The following is a 13,158-nucleotide window of genomic DNA, read 5'->3' on the forward strand; positions in this document are numbered from 1 at the left end:
GGCTGGGAGCCCACAAGCAATGGAAAAATCCAAAGATTAATACTTTCTTTCTCATCTGGAGCCAAGGAAGAGGGGAACCAGAGAGTCATTGGAGGCCATGTTTCATCCATCTTGGATTTTTGGCAACAAATGTTTCTTCAGATGAAAATCCAACAGGGTATTCTCACTGGGAATCAGAGTTAGCAAGTAAAAGATTTTCTGGGTAATCTCTAAGAGTAATCCTGAGGGAGGAACCTGAGGTCCAGTGGGGGCTCTGCCTGGCTACAAGGTTGTCAGCAGAGCTGGGATGAAACCTCCACTCTTCTGACATCTGGGTGGTGCTGTTGCTGTCACCAGGCGTGCTAAGGCACAGCCCCACCGGTAAACACGTATGAAAGAGTGGTTGAACTGAGTAGTTTCCTGGGTATCTAAGAAATGCTTGCAATCCAGGTTGAGATGTGCTACTCTCTCTTCCAGGTCCTCACTTTTGAGCAGTGGCCATCTAGGCCTTACCTCCAGCATGATTTTGGGAACATTGCTCACTTTCAGGGCCATGAGTCCATCTTCTGGGGATCCCAGCTGACCAGTACCAGGGACCTGGCCAGTAGTGTTGACTTGGAGACCTTACATGGAGAGTCAATGAAGACTCAACTCGCTTGCCCCATTAGTGGGGGATTTGGGGGACATCTTCCTCTGCTGGCCTGGGAGAATGGCTGGCACCCAGTAATATGTGCTGGAGAAAAATACTCCGGTAAGATCTGGTGTCAGAAAAGCACCTGGCTCTGCTGCTTGACACTCAAGTGATTTTCCTCAAGGCACCTCTTTGCACCTCAGTGTCCTCAATTGTTGAATAGAAATATTACAGCTGCTCACTTTATGGGGGTGTTGGACGAATTATTTGTACTTTTGAAAGTTATTACTACTCAGGTATTTGATGAGTTGATTCAGCATCTCTGTAAACTTTTTGAAGGCAGAGATTAGGACTATTGCTTTTTCCATTATAAACCATTTATTAGCACCTGCCCTCCTGTAGCATGTTTTCTCATCTGTCCAATGGAGGCAATACAACTTATCTTGCTTCCCATACAAGGTTGTTATATCCTTCACGTGAGCTAATAACTGTGAAGGTCCTCTGGACATTGCAAAGGGCTATACAAATAGGAGGGATCCGTCTAATTATTATCAGTAGAAGCGCTTTGCACTTAATAGCTTATGTATTTAAACAGAACTACACATGTAGACAGTTCCTAAAGACTAGCATTTTTTCTCACTTCCACAGGAGCAGCCTAGCAGAACTTATTATCTGGAGGTTTCTTCCAGAAGTCAAGCAAGGCAGGGTTAGGAAAGATTTGGTTTAAATCGGAGGGTGGTACATAGAATCCGCCACAATGCGGCGGACCCTTTAAATATTGGGGTGGAAGGGCGGGGCCGTCGTCAGGGACGCGACTGGCCGCTGGGTTTCCAGGAAGTGACGTCAGGCGGCCGCGGAGATGGACGACTTGCTGGACCTCGGCGAGGAGCGGCGCCGCAGCTCGGCCACCTCCGTGAGGACCGACGCGGGGGGCTTGGGGCCAGGATCTGGCGGGTGGGGAGGAGCGACCCCGCCGGCCCGGCTTCCCGGAGGCGCCTCGGCGCGGCCTGGAGCGGACGGGCCCCGAGCCGCGCCGGGGTGAGGCCGGGAGGAGGCGGCCTCATCTGCCCCGCCCCCGGACGGCGATGGGCTCCGCCGCTGCTGGCCTGGGGTTTGCTTTCTTTAAAAATCCTCAAACAGTAGAAAACAGATCCTGCCCCTGCCAGCCTCTGGGACCATTGGGAAATTTCCCAGCCTATTCCGCTTCCTGGAGCCCCAAGAGTGAACGCCCGTAGAACGGACAGATCTGAGGGTGACTGGAGGGTTTCTGGCCAGGGTCGCACTTGCACCCATCCTAGAGTTTTCCCTTGGGACTTCTCACGCCAGAAGTTCATGCAAAAGGCGCGCTGTGTTATGCATGGAAGGAAGGAAGGCCGGCCGATGGAGAGGACCTTTCTGGCCCGTAATCTCCACAGGGAGGTGGCCGTTATCTTAGTGTTAGTAGTTAAGGAAATCAAGACTCGGATTTATAACGCGGAGGAGTGGCCAGGTGCTCGAGACCCAGAGGTCAAATAGAGTATAAAGCTGTTGCGTGGGTTGAGAAAAAGTTAACCTCTCCAAACCTCGGTGTCCTTAGCACGAGGCTGGAGATGTTGGAGAAGTTACTATCTTCAAGGAGTTGCGGTGGAGGTGAAATGGGATAATGCACGGAAAGCATTTCACACAGTGCCTGGCACATGCTAAGTTATTAGAAGAGGTTAGCTGCTGGTCTTTCTGAGGCTGTGATTTACCCAAGGTTATATAGTGGGTAGATAACCGAGTTAGGTTCAAGACCCAAGTTCAATGTCTTTTTTTAACTCCATCACAGCCCCATCAAGCCCTTTTTACCTTTAAAATTAGTCAAGAGCACAGTCACTAAAGGATTGAGCCACATGGCAGGTCTTTTAGTTTCTGCTGTGAAATCTGTGTTTTGAAGTGCGGCTGATAGCCCTGGATCCTGTAAGGTACTGGGGAGGAGCACCTGTCTGAGGAAGATAAGAGGGACTGGAGCAGATTGTCCTAGGATGAAGCAGGTTGCTTGACTGATCAAGGAGAATATTAGGTCCCTGGGCCTTCCTGATCTATGAACTGGTTTAGTCCCGGGGGATGTGAATGTAGTTCTTCATTCAGTCTTTCAACCAATATTTATTGAGCCCCCGTTGTCCTCAGTGCTGGGGATATAGCTGTTAATAAAACAAAGTCCCTGCCCTCATGGGGCTTACATTCCAGTGGGGGAAGATGGATAACAGACAGACTGGACATTTAAGATAAACAAAATCAGGTTGTAGAGTAGTTTTTCTACCACTCATACCTGTGGATTTATACAGGGTCTTCAAAAAGTTTAAAACCTTAAAATACTTAGCAGTTATTAGAGAAACCATATGTAAACAGCATTTAAAGACAAGATCATGGAATTTTTGTTCTAGCACAGCCGCTTTGTGTAGTATGCCATATTCAGATACGGAATGCTATGACAAATGGAAAAGGGCAGTCACAGGCGAAGCAGTGGAATTATCTGCCTTGGGAAGAAAATGAGCTGCTTATTGTCGGAAAGATTGTTTCCATCATCCCCGAAACTTAAATGATTGATTAGAATTTGAAATGTAAACACTACATAAGAGTTTTTATGCAGCTCGTGTGTGACCCCTCTCCATTTATTGGTGCAGTCAGTTCTTAGAACATCTTAAAACTGAAATTCCAGCATGGTGTGGTGGAAAGAAGTCAGGATATGAAGACAAGAAGACTTTGCTCTTAGATTTATGTCTGCTGCTTACTTGTCTTCCTGGGCCTCAGTTTCCTCATTTGTACAATGGCATCAGCCCCCATCCCTGTTATTGTGAAATCCACTGAAGCTCCATCAGATGAGATCTAAAAGTGCTTATATTAATGCTGGTTTTTAAAAAAAGCAAACAAATGAAAATATAAATATTCCAACATCCACCAGTCTGCCTAAATAAAGTTCGATTTCTGTGATGGGAAGCATTTGAGACCCAGAGCCTGTGCTCCAGGACGGTTTTGGGAAACACCTGCACGTGGTTCATTTGATGCCTCCAAATTTGAAGTGTTCTGATTTCCAAAGCTGATGTCTCAAAATTCTTGTAAGAGATTTCCTTTAATGCCTGTAAGTGCAAATCCAATTAGTGTATATGTCAAAGCAAATGCTATCTATTTCTCTCGTGTCACTTGCCATGGAATTTAGGAATTCTTTCCCCAGAACGCTTTTTTGATAACAATTTTCATGCCAAGCTGCGTCTTTGAAATTAAACCTCCCTAAAATCGTGCCTAGGAACATGGGAGCCTTTACCACACTCTTCTCTGACCTGTGGCATGAGGTCTCTGCCCATTCTAGAGGAATTTCTAGCTCCATTTCTTTGGGTAGAAAAGATCTATGGCATTTAAAAGAAAACCTTGTGATCATTAACATTGTGAATTTCCTCTTCTCCTACCAAGTAGAACTGACCTCAGGTATTTTGTTGTAAGAGTTTGGAGCCTTTTCTAAGAATAGATTCGGTACTCAAATCCCATCCTCCACGATGTCATCATAAAGCCAGTCCTTGCTTACCTTCCCAGAATTGTCTTCCTCAGAGTGGCTCAAAGACGTTTGGGTCAGCAGTGCCCTCATCTCTCCTTACAGGGGGCCAAGATGGGCCGCCGAGCTCAACAGGAGTCAGCTCAAGCCGAGAATCATCTCAGTGGCAAGAATTCCGCTTCAACTCTGACTGCAGAGGTAGGTGTTAAAAAACTCTGAAGAAATGCACTCTGAGAGTTTGCGATTACTTAATGAGCAAGAATTTGGTATTCCATATTTCTTCTCTTTCATGCTCACCCTTCCTCCTATTATGATTTGGGAATTCCCTTCCTTGGCATTTGTCCTATGAGCAAGAAATGCAAGAGGCACGTTTTTTCCTCTAATGCCCGAGTCGTTTCTGTGCATTGCTTTATATTCTCAGTGAAGAACCTTCTTAAGTGAGCTGAAGCAGGGGCCTGGGAAGTTTCAAAATCCAGTCGAAATCCAGGTTTTTATTCCTGCCGAATAAATGCCAGTGAGGCTGGCTGGTGACGTAAAGTTGGATTACACAACTGGACGTTCGTTCTCAGTGGGGACCTGCTCTTTCTATGGTTTTCGGGCAGGAAGGGATCTGTGCTGGCCTTGCTTTCCTGGAAACTTTTCCGAGCAGCCTAGAATTGTGGGACTTTATCCAGCTTCTTAGTGGAGGGTGGGTCATCTCGATGAGCAGGGCTTTGAATGCCAGGGCACTATTTTCAGGAGTTTACTCAGAGCCCTCTTCACCTTCGTCTGTCCATTTGAAAAAAGTTTGCCTTTTCAAGAGTCAGCTTCAGGGTCATCCCCTCTATGAGCTCTTCCCAACTTCTCCGACTTAGGGCTCCCTCCTCTCTGTTCTCGTAGTACTTGTCATAGAACGTCTCACATTTTATGCTAAGCTTCTTTTTACGGGTCTTCTGCCCCGCTAGACAGTGAGTTCCCAGACAACAGGAAAACGGCTTCTCAAATGTCTAGCTCATCAGCCCATAGTAGGTGTACAAAGAAATAAGGAGATCTACGCTGAGAAGCCTAATGGGTGCTGGAGACAAGACACAGACAGGGGCTGGCCCCGTGGCCGAGTGGTTAAGTTCGCGCGCTCTGCTGCAGGCGACCCAGTGTTTCGTCAGTTCGAATCCTGGGCGCGGACATGGCACTGCTCATCAGACCACGCTGAGGCAGCGTCCCACATGCCACAACTAGAAGAACCCACAACGAAGAACACACAACTATGTACCGGGGGGCTTTGGGGAGAAAAAGGAAAAAATAAAATCTTTAAAAAAAAAAAAAAAAGACACAGACACACTTTACTTACATATCACATCTGTAGGAGTCTTCTTCACCTTCATAGGAAATAAGTTCTCCATTATTTTTTTAAGTGTTCCACATGGCCTTTTCAATTTATCTTTCATTTTCTCACTTATTGTAGCAATGTGGGTACAGAGAATCATTTGTCTACTCTAAGACTACAACCATGCCACTACAGCAAAGCTGGCGGCTGACCCTTGACCTCTTTGCCGGCAGACAGTAGGGAGAGGATGGGCAGGGGGATTTGGGGAACCAGAGGCCACATTTCCCCTCTGACGGGGTAACCACCACCTAGCTAAAGGCATCTGATGCTGTGGGGAGTACAGGCCCAGTTTTACCAGATCTTCTGATTTTCCAAGAGATGCTGGCAGTCTAAGATTTTACGTGAAAGGAACACATAAGTTAGCAACTAATTATAAAATTATAAATTGTAAATTTACTTATAATATATATTATATATTAATATATAATTATAAAATATAAAATAAACTAATTATAAAATTAAATCACCGTCTGGGCTAGATTAAGGCCTGAGGGTTGTCATTTTGTGACTTTGGCCACAGCACCTTTTTTATAGTGCTTATTACATTGTATCCTAATTGTTCACATGGCTGGCTCCCTCACGCCATAGGAGCTTTTGGAAGGTGGGGGCTGTGTTTTGCCACTGCACCCCTTTGTTTATCACAGTGCCTGGCACAGAACGGGCATGCAGTTGGCACTGCAGAGGGGGAGGGGAGTGAGGTGTGGTGAGGCACTATGGTGTGATGAGGGCTCTTGGGAGCTGAGTAAGAGTGTTACCAATGGGGGTGGGCAGAGAGTGGCGCATTGGAGGCACAGTTAAGGGGGTGGTGGTATAATGCAGGAAGACGGTGAAAGAAGATGTACCAGGCCCAGCCCTGGATCTCAAGGAGCCTGAGCTGCAGTAGTATATGTCTCCAAAGAGAAAATGGCAAGCCCAGGCAAATGACTGGGTTAATGGAAGTCTGTTCTTGGCCTCTGGCCACCTTAGACTGTGGGTGTAGGAGACTCCATCCAACACCAGGTCATTTATTCAACAAATATTTATTGAAGCTTGCTGTGTGCCAGGCACCGTTTTAGACGGTTGGCATATTTCAGTGAACAAAAGAGAAAATCCCCTGTCACAATGGAACTTATATTCTCGTGATCACTGGCAGCCGGAAAGACGAATTACAAGTCTACTTAATTGTGAAGGAGGTTATAGCCACCAATAATGATTAGGTGAGTGAGTCTGTGATGGCTCAGGATGTCCTGGAATCGCCTGATGGCCTTGAAGCCCTGTGTGGCCCCCGTACCAGATCAGCTTCTAGGCTGGGTCAGTCGGCATGCTTCTCCGTCTCCTTCCTCTTGGCTCCCGGACCAGAGTCAGCCCTGTGAGCACCGAACTCCAAAGTCACAGACTGATGAACCTTTCAGGGTCTCAGCTTTTCTGGAATACCTCCTTATTTCCCCAGAGGTGTTTACCTTTTTTTTTTTACTCCAGGCCTTAGCATTTTTCTGGGAGAACATGATGAAAAGTTACGCTGTTCCTCACTCAGCTGGTACCGCTGACAGCAAAATACCAGTCAGAATTCCAGGATTCCTTCTCTCCCTGGGTTAATTGAGGTTGAAAGCAGTGTGGGCAGCCTCCCCGCCAGGGCCAGATGCTCACTGTGCTGTGTGGGACTTTTTGGCTGTTTCTTTCTAAAATTAGATCCCAAGACTTGTGTATGTGCCCATTTACATTCCGATTCTGAGTGTATTACTTGATAAATTTATTTTTGTCCTCTCGCTGACTATATTCAGGATGAAGCTATCCATGAAAATGTAAATATGGTACCTGGGGGCTGTCACACCTACTGGAGTCACTTTAGAGTTGAGGAGGAATTAGTCGAAACAAATTATTTTAAAGTGAAGTGATGGAGTTGGGAGCTCTGGTGAGGGAAGCTGAGAAGCCTCTGCTGGAAAGGAGAACACAGGGCTTGGCATCAGAAAAGCAGAGTCTGAGACCGGGCTCTGCTAATTGCCTGGCTCTCGAGTGAGCCCACTAATCTCTCGGATCCTCCACTTCATTACCTGTCAGATGGCGGTAACAATACCACAAGGTTGATATGGGGATTAAGTGAAATGTGCATTTAAAAGCACTTTAATAAACTGAAAAGCACCACAAAACGGTTCGTTCATTCAAGAAACTAGTGAACAAATGAGTGTATGGGCAGTGCTTTGCTGTTTTTGTGAAAGAGCAGCAAAGTGGGAGGGTGGCAGCCTGGCTTTCTTTTAGACCTGATTTGGAAGTCTCATCAAGGGCTTTATCTGTAGGTTGACTAGTAGTGATCAAAGCAGTTTTTGTGCCTTCTGGGTGCAGAGGGCGTTCCTTATGAAGAGTAGATAAGAGCATCCGCTAAGGGTGTGACAGGCGTGGGCTAAAATCCTGCCTCTGCCGCACGTTAGCTCTGTGACTCTGAGCAAGTCACTTAGCCTCTTTAAGCTCATTGGTAGAACAGAGATAATAGTATTACATACTTCTCAGGGTGACTAGAAAGAAAACATGAGATGTTAGACGTAAAGCCCTTAACACGGTCTGACGCCTAAGCGCTCAGTCTGTTCTAACCATTATTATTATTTCTCTAGAATTTGGGTGTTCTTTTTATTCTGCCTGAGCCCTCTCTACCAAGGTTGAACACTGGTGGTCTTCAGGATGAATTTAGCCTACAGTCTTCTTTTGTATGATCCATAGAGTTTAAAATTTTGTAATTTGATTGTTATTATTTATAAATTAGGAAACTTCAAGTCAAATCCATATTTGAGGCTTCTCTTTCAAATCAGAAGTCCTAGCACGGTGGGCATACGGGGCTGGCAGTCCCACATGGCAGCCGATGGCCGGAGCGGGCCCGAGCTGATAAGGTGCCCGCTCACATGCGGTTGCTGTCTCCTATTCGCCACTCCTTACTGTAATACGCCTGGTCAGATTTACTCACATTTGATACGCCTGGCTCCTGTTTCCATTTGAGTTTAAAACTCCTGCTGCTTTAGGGTGGATTGATTTTCAGGTGTCCTCTTATATCCATTAGTATTGATTTGGCTGCATTTATCCGAAACTTGGCTTCGGTACTTGAATCGGACAGGAGCAATTTTTCTCACAGCAGGAAGTCCATCTGAGGGAAGAACAGGGTGGGTGCCGTCACTGGAGAATGTCCTGCATTACCCCCAGCCCTTCTAGCTTCCTGCTCTGCCATCTGGAGCTTGTGCCTTATTCTCATGGTTGTTCTCATGGTTGCAAGATGGCTGGTTGCTCCCCAGGGTTCAGATCTGCATTCTAGGTAGGAAGACAGAGGGAAGAGTCGAAGAGTTGAAGGTGCATGCCATCTAAGTGTGTCCCTTCTTATCAGGAAAACAATAGCCGCAGACCTCCCCGAGTAGACTTCTAATTACAGTTTATTGGTCAGCACTGGGTCTTACCACCACCCTCAGTTTCAAGGGAGTTTCCAACTGGACATGTTGCCACACCTGTAACATTAGGGTTTTTTGATAAGGGAGAAGAGAAGAATGGCTATTAAATAGGAAGTTCGCAACTGACATGTCAATTTTTTAGAAAAATAGAATTTATACAAAGGTTTTTTGGGTAGACTTGGGCATGAAAGGAAAGAATTATTTTTAGTACCAAAAAAACCCCCAAATCCACGTTCTTCTCCAGTTTCCTAATTTAAAGTTGTGTAGAGTTCAGTGAAAACTTGTATGCCCTGAAGTCCCAGGATACCTGATGGAGTTCCTGTGTCTACTCTCTTCTTGATCTTTCCCGTCCTCCCGTTGTCTCAGTAACTGCTTGGGGCTTTCTGCCCATAGGACACCTGTGGCTGGTCCGAGTAGTTAAACTCTTCCTCCTGCTCCGAGAGAAGAGGAAGGTCTCTTTATTTACTTGGTCATTTTGTAAATTTCAAAGAATCTAACTGCCTAATTGTACTGATTAACCAGAAAGATGAATTCTTCGTCTTTGATTTGAGTGGTGCCTAATTCCAGAGGGCTGTGGTGAAGATCGGATTAGGTAATGCGTGCAAAGTGCTTAGCGCGGTACCCAGCACACAGGAGTCTCAAGGAATGGTAAGTACTAGGAAAGCTTATGACTACACTCTTCTGTTTTTCAAGGTATTTTTTTTTTTTTTTTTTTTTTTGCCACCTGTCACAAATCAGGTGTGGATCTCCAGATGCATAGTTCAGTTAGCAATTCAGGTCAGCATTGCCGTTACTGAGAGTTCTCCTGGCACATGATTCCATGATGAGTGTCTACATGTCTGCCGTGTTTAACTTTCTCTGGGGAGGAGCAGCTCTGAGAATTAAGCTGGATTTCTCTGCTCGAGCTTTCACCTTCTGTCTGTTTCAGATGAGGTGGTTCTTACCCCACTCCTTCCGGAAAAGCCCCGCACACGCTGTATCATAAGGTTCCCCTAGCAGACACTGAGGTTGGGGAAAAGTAACCTTGGGCCAAACCTCTCCGGGGCTGGTCTCTCTTTTAGATGAGGACTTCTCACTCGGGTCTAGACCTCTTTGTGGCTTAGCTTTTATCTCGTAGATTGTCTTTTGAGTAGTAATAACTTTGGCTTACACGGGAGCGATTGCTACCCCTCTGTTAATTACATACAGTATTCTATTTAAGCCTCTGGGTAGCTCTGGAAGTAGCTCCTATCCTTATTATCTTATTTTAGCTGTGCGGACACTGAGACTTTGAGAGGTTGGCTCACTCGTCTGCAGCCATTCAGCCAATGTCTGTCTCTAGTCCAGTCCCTCTGACTCCACGCAGGTGCTTAACCACTACCTGACCTCTCCTGTCTGCTAGGTAGGCGATGCACAGACCTCCCGGGAGAGAAAGGCTTTTGGGTTGTTTTTCTGGAATCCTTTGGGAGAGGGAATCAGTTCTGCCTTGACCACCCTCATTCGTCCACTGGTCTTGAGAAGTGTTTGAGTCCCAGCTGTTCCCCTTATCTCCCCCCGACCCCTTCGGTGTTCCTCCGAGGACGCAGAACTGAAAGTGAGCCAGATCCTCTCGCAGGAATCTGAGAAATGCTGCTGGGCTCATGTTCCCAAATTAGGCCAATTTCCTCATCGTCCAGCAGCTCCTCTCAGCTGGAGCTCCCTTGGCGCTTTGCATGACGTCTCTCGCCCTCCGCCTGTTCCCTGACTGGTCTGCCAGCCCGGCAGTTATTTTCAGCCCAATAGGGCTATCTGCTGACCCTTTTTGGTGACATTTTTCTTCTTTCTCACAAAAATAACTTTCCTGATTGGTCACATTTTTCAGCCTTTTTCGTAGTCCCTCTCCAATGGGCTGGATTGAATGATGCTTCTGATAACGTTGTCGAAGAGGGATGCAGGGAATTTGATGTGGAACTGTTGGTGAGGAATGCATTTTCCACACTTCATATTTATGTCGTGCTTCGCATGCTTCAGTTTTGAACTCTCCCTCGGGGTAGGCAGATGTGCATTGCTGACCCATCCCTGGGGCAGGCCGCTGTGTGGGAGGGGATGTCGTCTCAGGGTAGAGCCTGCGATTGGAAATAGCATCTCGAGATTCTCCTCCAGCGCTGGCTCGGGCTCTCTCAGTGTCCCAGGACAACGCACTTTAGCAGCTCAGGCCTCACTTTGCTGTCTGTGAAGGGGAGAATCACACCTGCTGACTTCCTCCAAGGCCCGGGGTGGAAGCTGGTGCTGGGAGAGCATTTTAAGATTCTCTTCCTCCGCTATGGGGAGGGTTAAATGAGAAATACGTGTAAAGAGTTTAGCCCAGTGCTCCATCAAGTTAGCTGTTGTTATCATTATCTCCATAACCTGAGAAGTAGAAAAGATGATCATTTTGTATTTAATCCCAGCTCTGCCTCTTACTAGGTGTGTGTCCTGGGAAAGTTATGCGACCACTCTCAGCCTGCTTCCTCAGCTGTTGAGTGGAGGGAATGGCAGTAGCTATCTGGGTAGTTGGAGGATTAATTAAGAGAATGTGTAAAGCTCTCAGGACAGTGCCCAACATATGCTGACTATTATTACTGTCATTATCTGTGTCACATGAGAATTAGAGGGTATTATCAATTTATCTTAAATTGCAATTCTGTTCATGATACAGAGATACTCTTATTTCATAGAACTAACTAGACCTTGGGGCAGGAAACATCTGGATAAGGAGTCCTTTTGGTGAGAATTCTTTGTGTCACTTGAGACCCATGTTATTTGTCTCCTCTAGAAGCATCTCTGCCTATGCCATTGACCAGGTATTTGCCAATACCTTTCCATCTTCTTTTCAAAACCCAACCCTCTTTCTAGAGGTTGGCAGTCTTTCCAAAGAATAATCCTTAATTGCTGACATATTATTTTCTTGTTCTGGGGCATATGGGTAGAAAGTAAGGAGGGCAAGAGTGACCTTAGTGATCTCGGTGACCTTGGAGTAGAAGGTAACATCCATTCATTCCCTATTGAAACTTGATGGGGAGCTTTCTATGTGCCAGGCATTGTGCTTGGAGCTGGCAATACAATGATAAACCAGACATGCTCCCTGTCCTCTTAGAACCTTGATCTGGGGGCTATAGAGACTTAAGTGCCAGGTGGGGGGAACACACAAAGATATGGGAATACCTACACTGAGCCCCTTCTGTTTTTGAGGACATCTGGAAAGGTTGTCCAGGAAAAAATCGTGTTTGAGTTGAGGCTTGAAAGATGGAAAGAAGTTAGCCAAGGGAAAGATGCAGGGATGAAGAGTGTGTGATGCTGCCAAGACAGTCCAGGAAGGCGAGACCCGCCCTCCGGAGCAGGGTCTATTGGGTTTAGCAATAGGGAGTGCCTGTAGTTTCAGGGAAGCAGGCAGAAAGGGGACCATGTGTCCCGGCATAGTGCCACACACCACGTAGGTTCTCTGTAAATATTTGTTGAAAGATTTCAATGAATAGGTCATGACATGTGAATACTCACCATCAAAGGTAAAGGCCTCCCTGGGTCCTTCCCAAATCTCTGTTTCTTTGCCTTTTCCTCTGTTTTTGAGCCTTTCTCTGGTTCTCCTTCTTCCTCCCCTATTTCTGTTTTTCCTGTATCTCTTCCTGTTTTTACTCTTCACCAGTAATAACAGAGAACTCGAGGGGCTGGCCCCATGGCCTAGTGGTTAAGTTTGGCATGTCCACTTCAGTGACCCAGGTTTGGTTCCTGGGTGCAGACCGACACCACTTGGTGGCAGCCATGCTGTGGCAAGACCTACGTACAAAATAGAGGAAGATTGGCCCAGATGTTAGCTCAGTCAATCTTCCTCAAGCTAAAGGAGGAAGATTGTCAGTAGCTGTTAGCTCAAGGCAAATCTTCCTCACCAAAAAAATTAAAATAACAGAGAACTCCATTCCTCATATTCCTTTTTGTCCATCCATTTGTCTATATATATATATATATATATATTTGGGTTTTTTTTTTTTTTTTTGTGTGAGGAAGATTGGCCCTGAGCTGACATCTGTTGCCAATCTTCCTCTTTTTGTTTGAGGAAGATTGTCTCTAAGCTAACATCTGTGCCAATCTTCCTGTATTTTTTTGTATGTGGGATACCGCCCCAGCATGGCTTGATGAGCAGTATGTAGGTCCACACCCAGGATCTGAACCTGCAAACCCCGGGCCACTGAAGCAGAACGCGCAAACTTAACCACTACACCACCAGGCCGACCTCTCTTATATATTTTTATTGACGTATTTATAAGTAGTATTCACCTAT

The 13,158-nt window shown here is 46.1% G+C and overlaps 1 protein-coding gene across 1 annotated transcript in view; it reads left to right on the plus strand.

Moving 5' to 3' along the window:
* Positions 1-1,414: 1,414 nt before the first annotated feature.
* Positions 1,415-13,158, plus strand: part of IFT43 (intraflagellar transport 43) — a 77,722-nt gene continuing 65,978 nt past the window's right edge. The window contains exons 1-2 of the mRNA XM_023628146.2: positions 1,415-1,523; positions 4,224-4,316. Coding sequence (XP_023483914.1) covers positions 1,470-1,523; positions 4,224-4,316 — 147 coding nt within the window. The 5' untranslated portion in view covers positions 1,415-1,469. The remainder of the gene's footprint in view (positions 1,524-4,223; positions 4,317-13,158) is intronic.

Source organism: Equus caballus, chromosome 24, assembly GCF_041296265.1.
Source record: "Equus caballus isolate H_3958 breed thoroughbred chromosome 24, TB-T2T, whole genome shotgun sequence".
Lineage (NCBI taxonomy): Eukaryota > Metazoa > Chordata > Mammalia > Perissodactyla > Equidae > Equus > Equus caballus.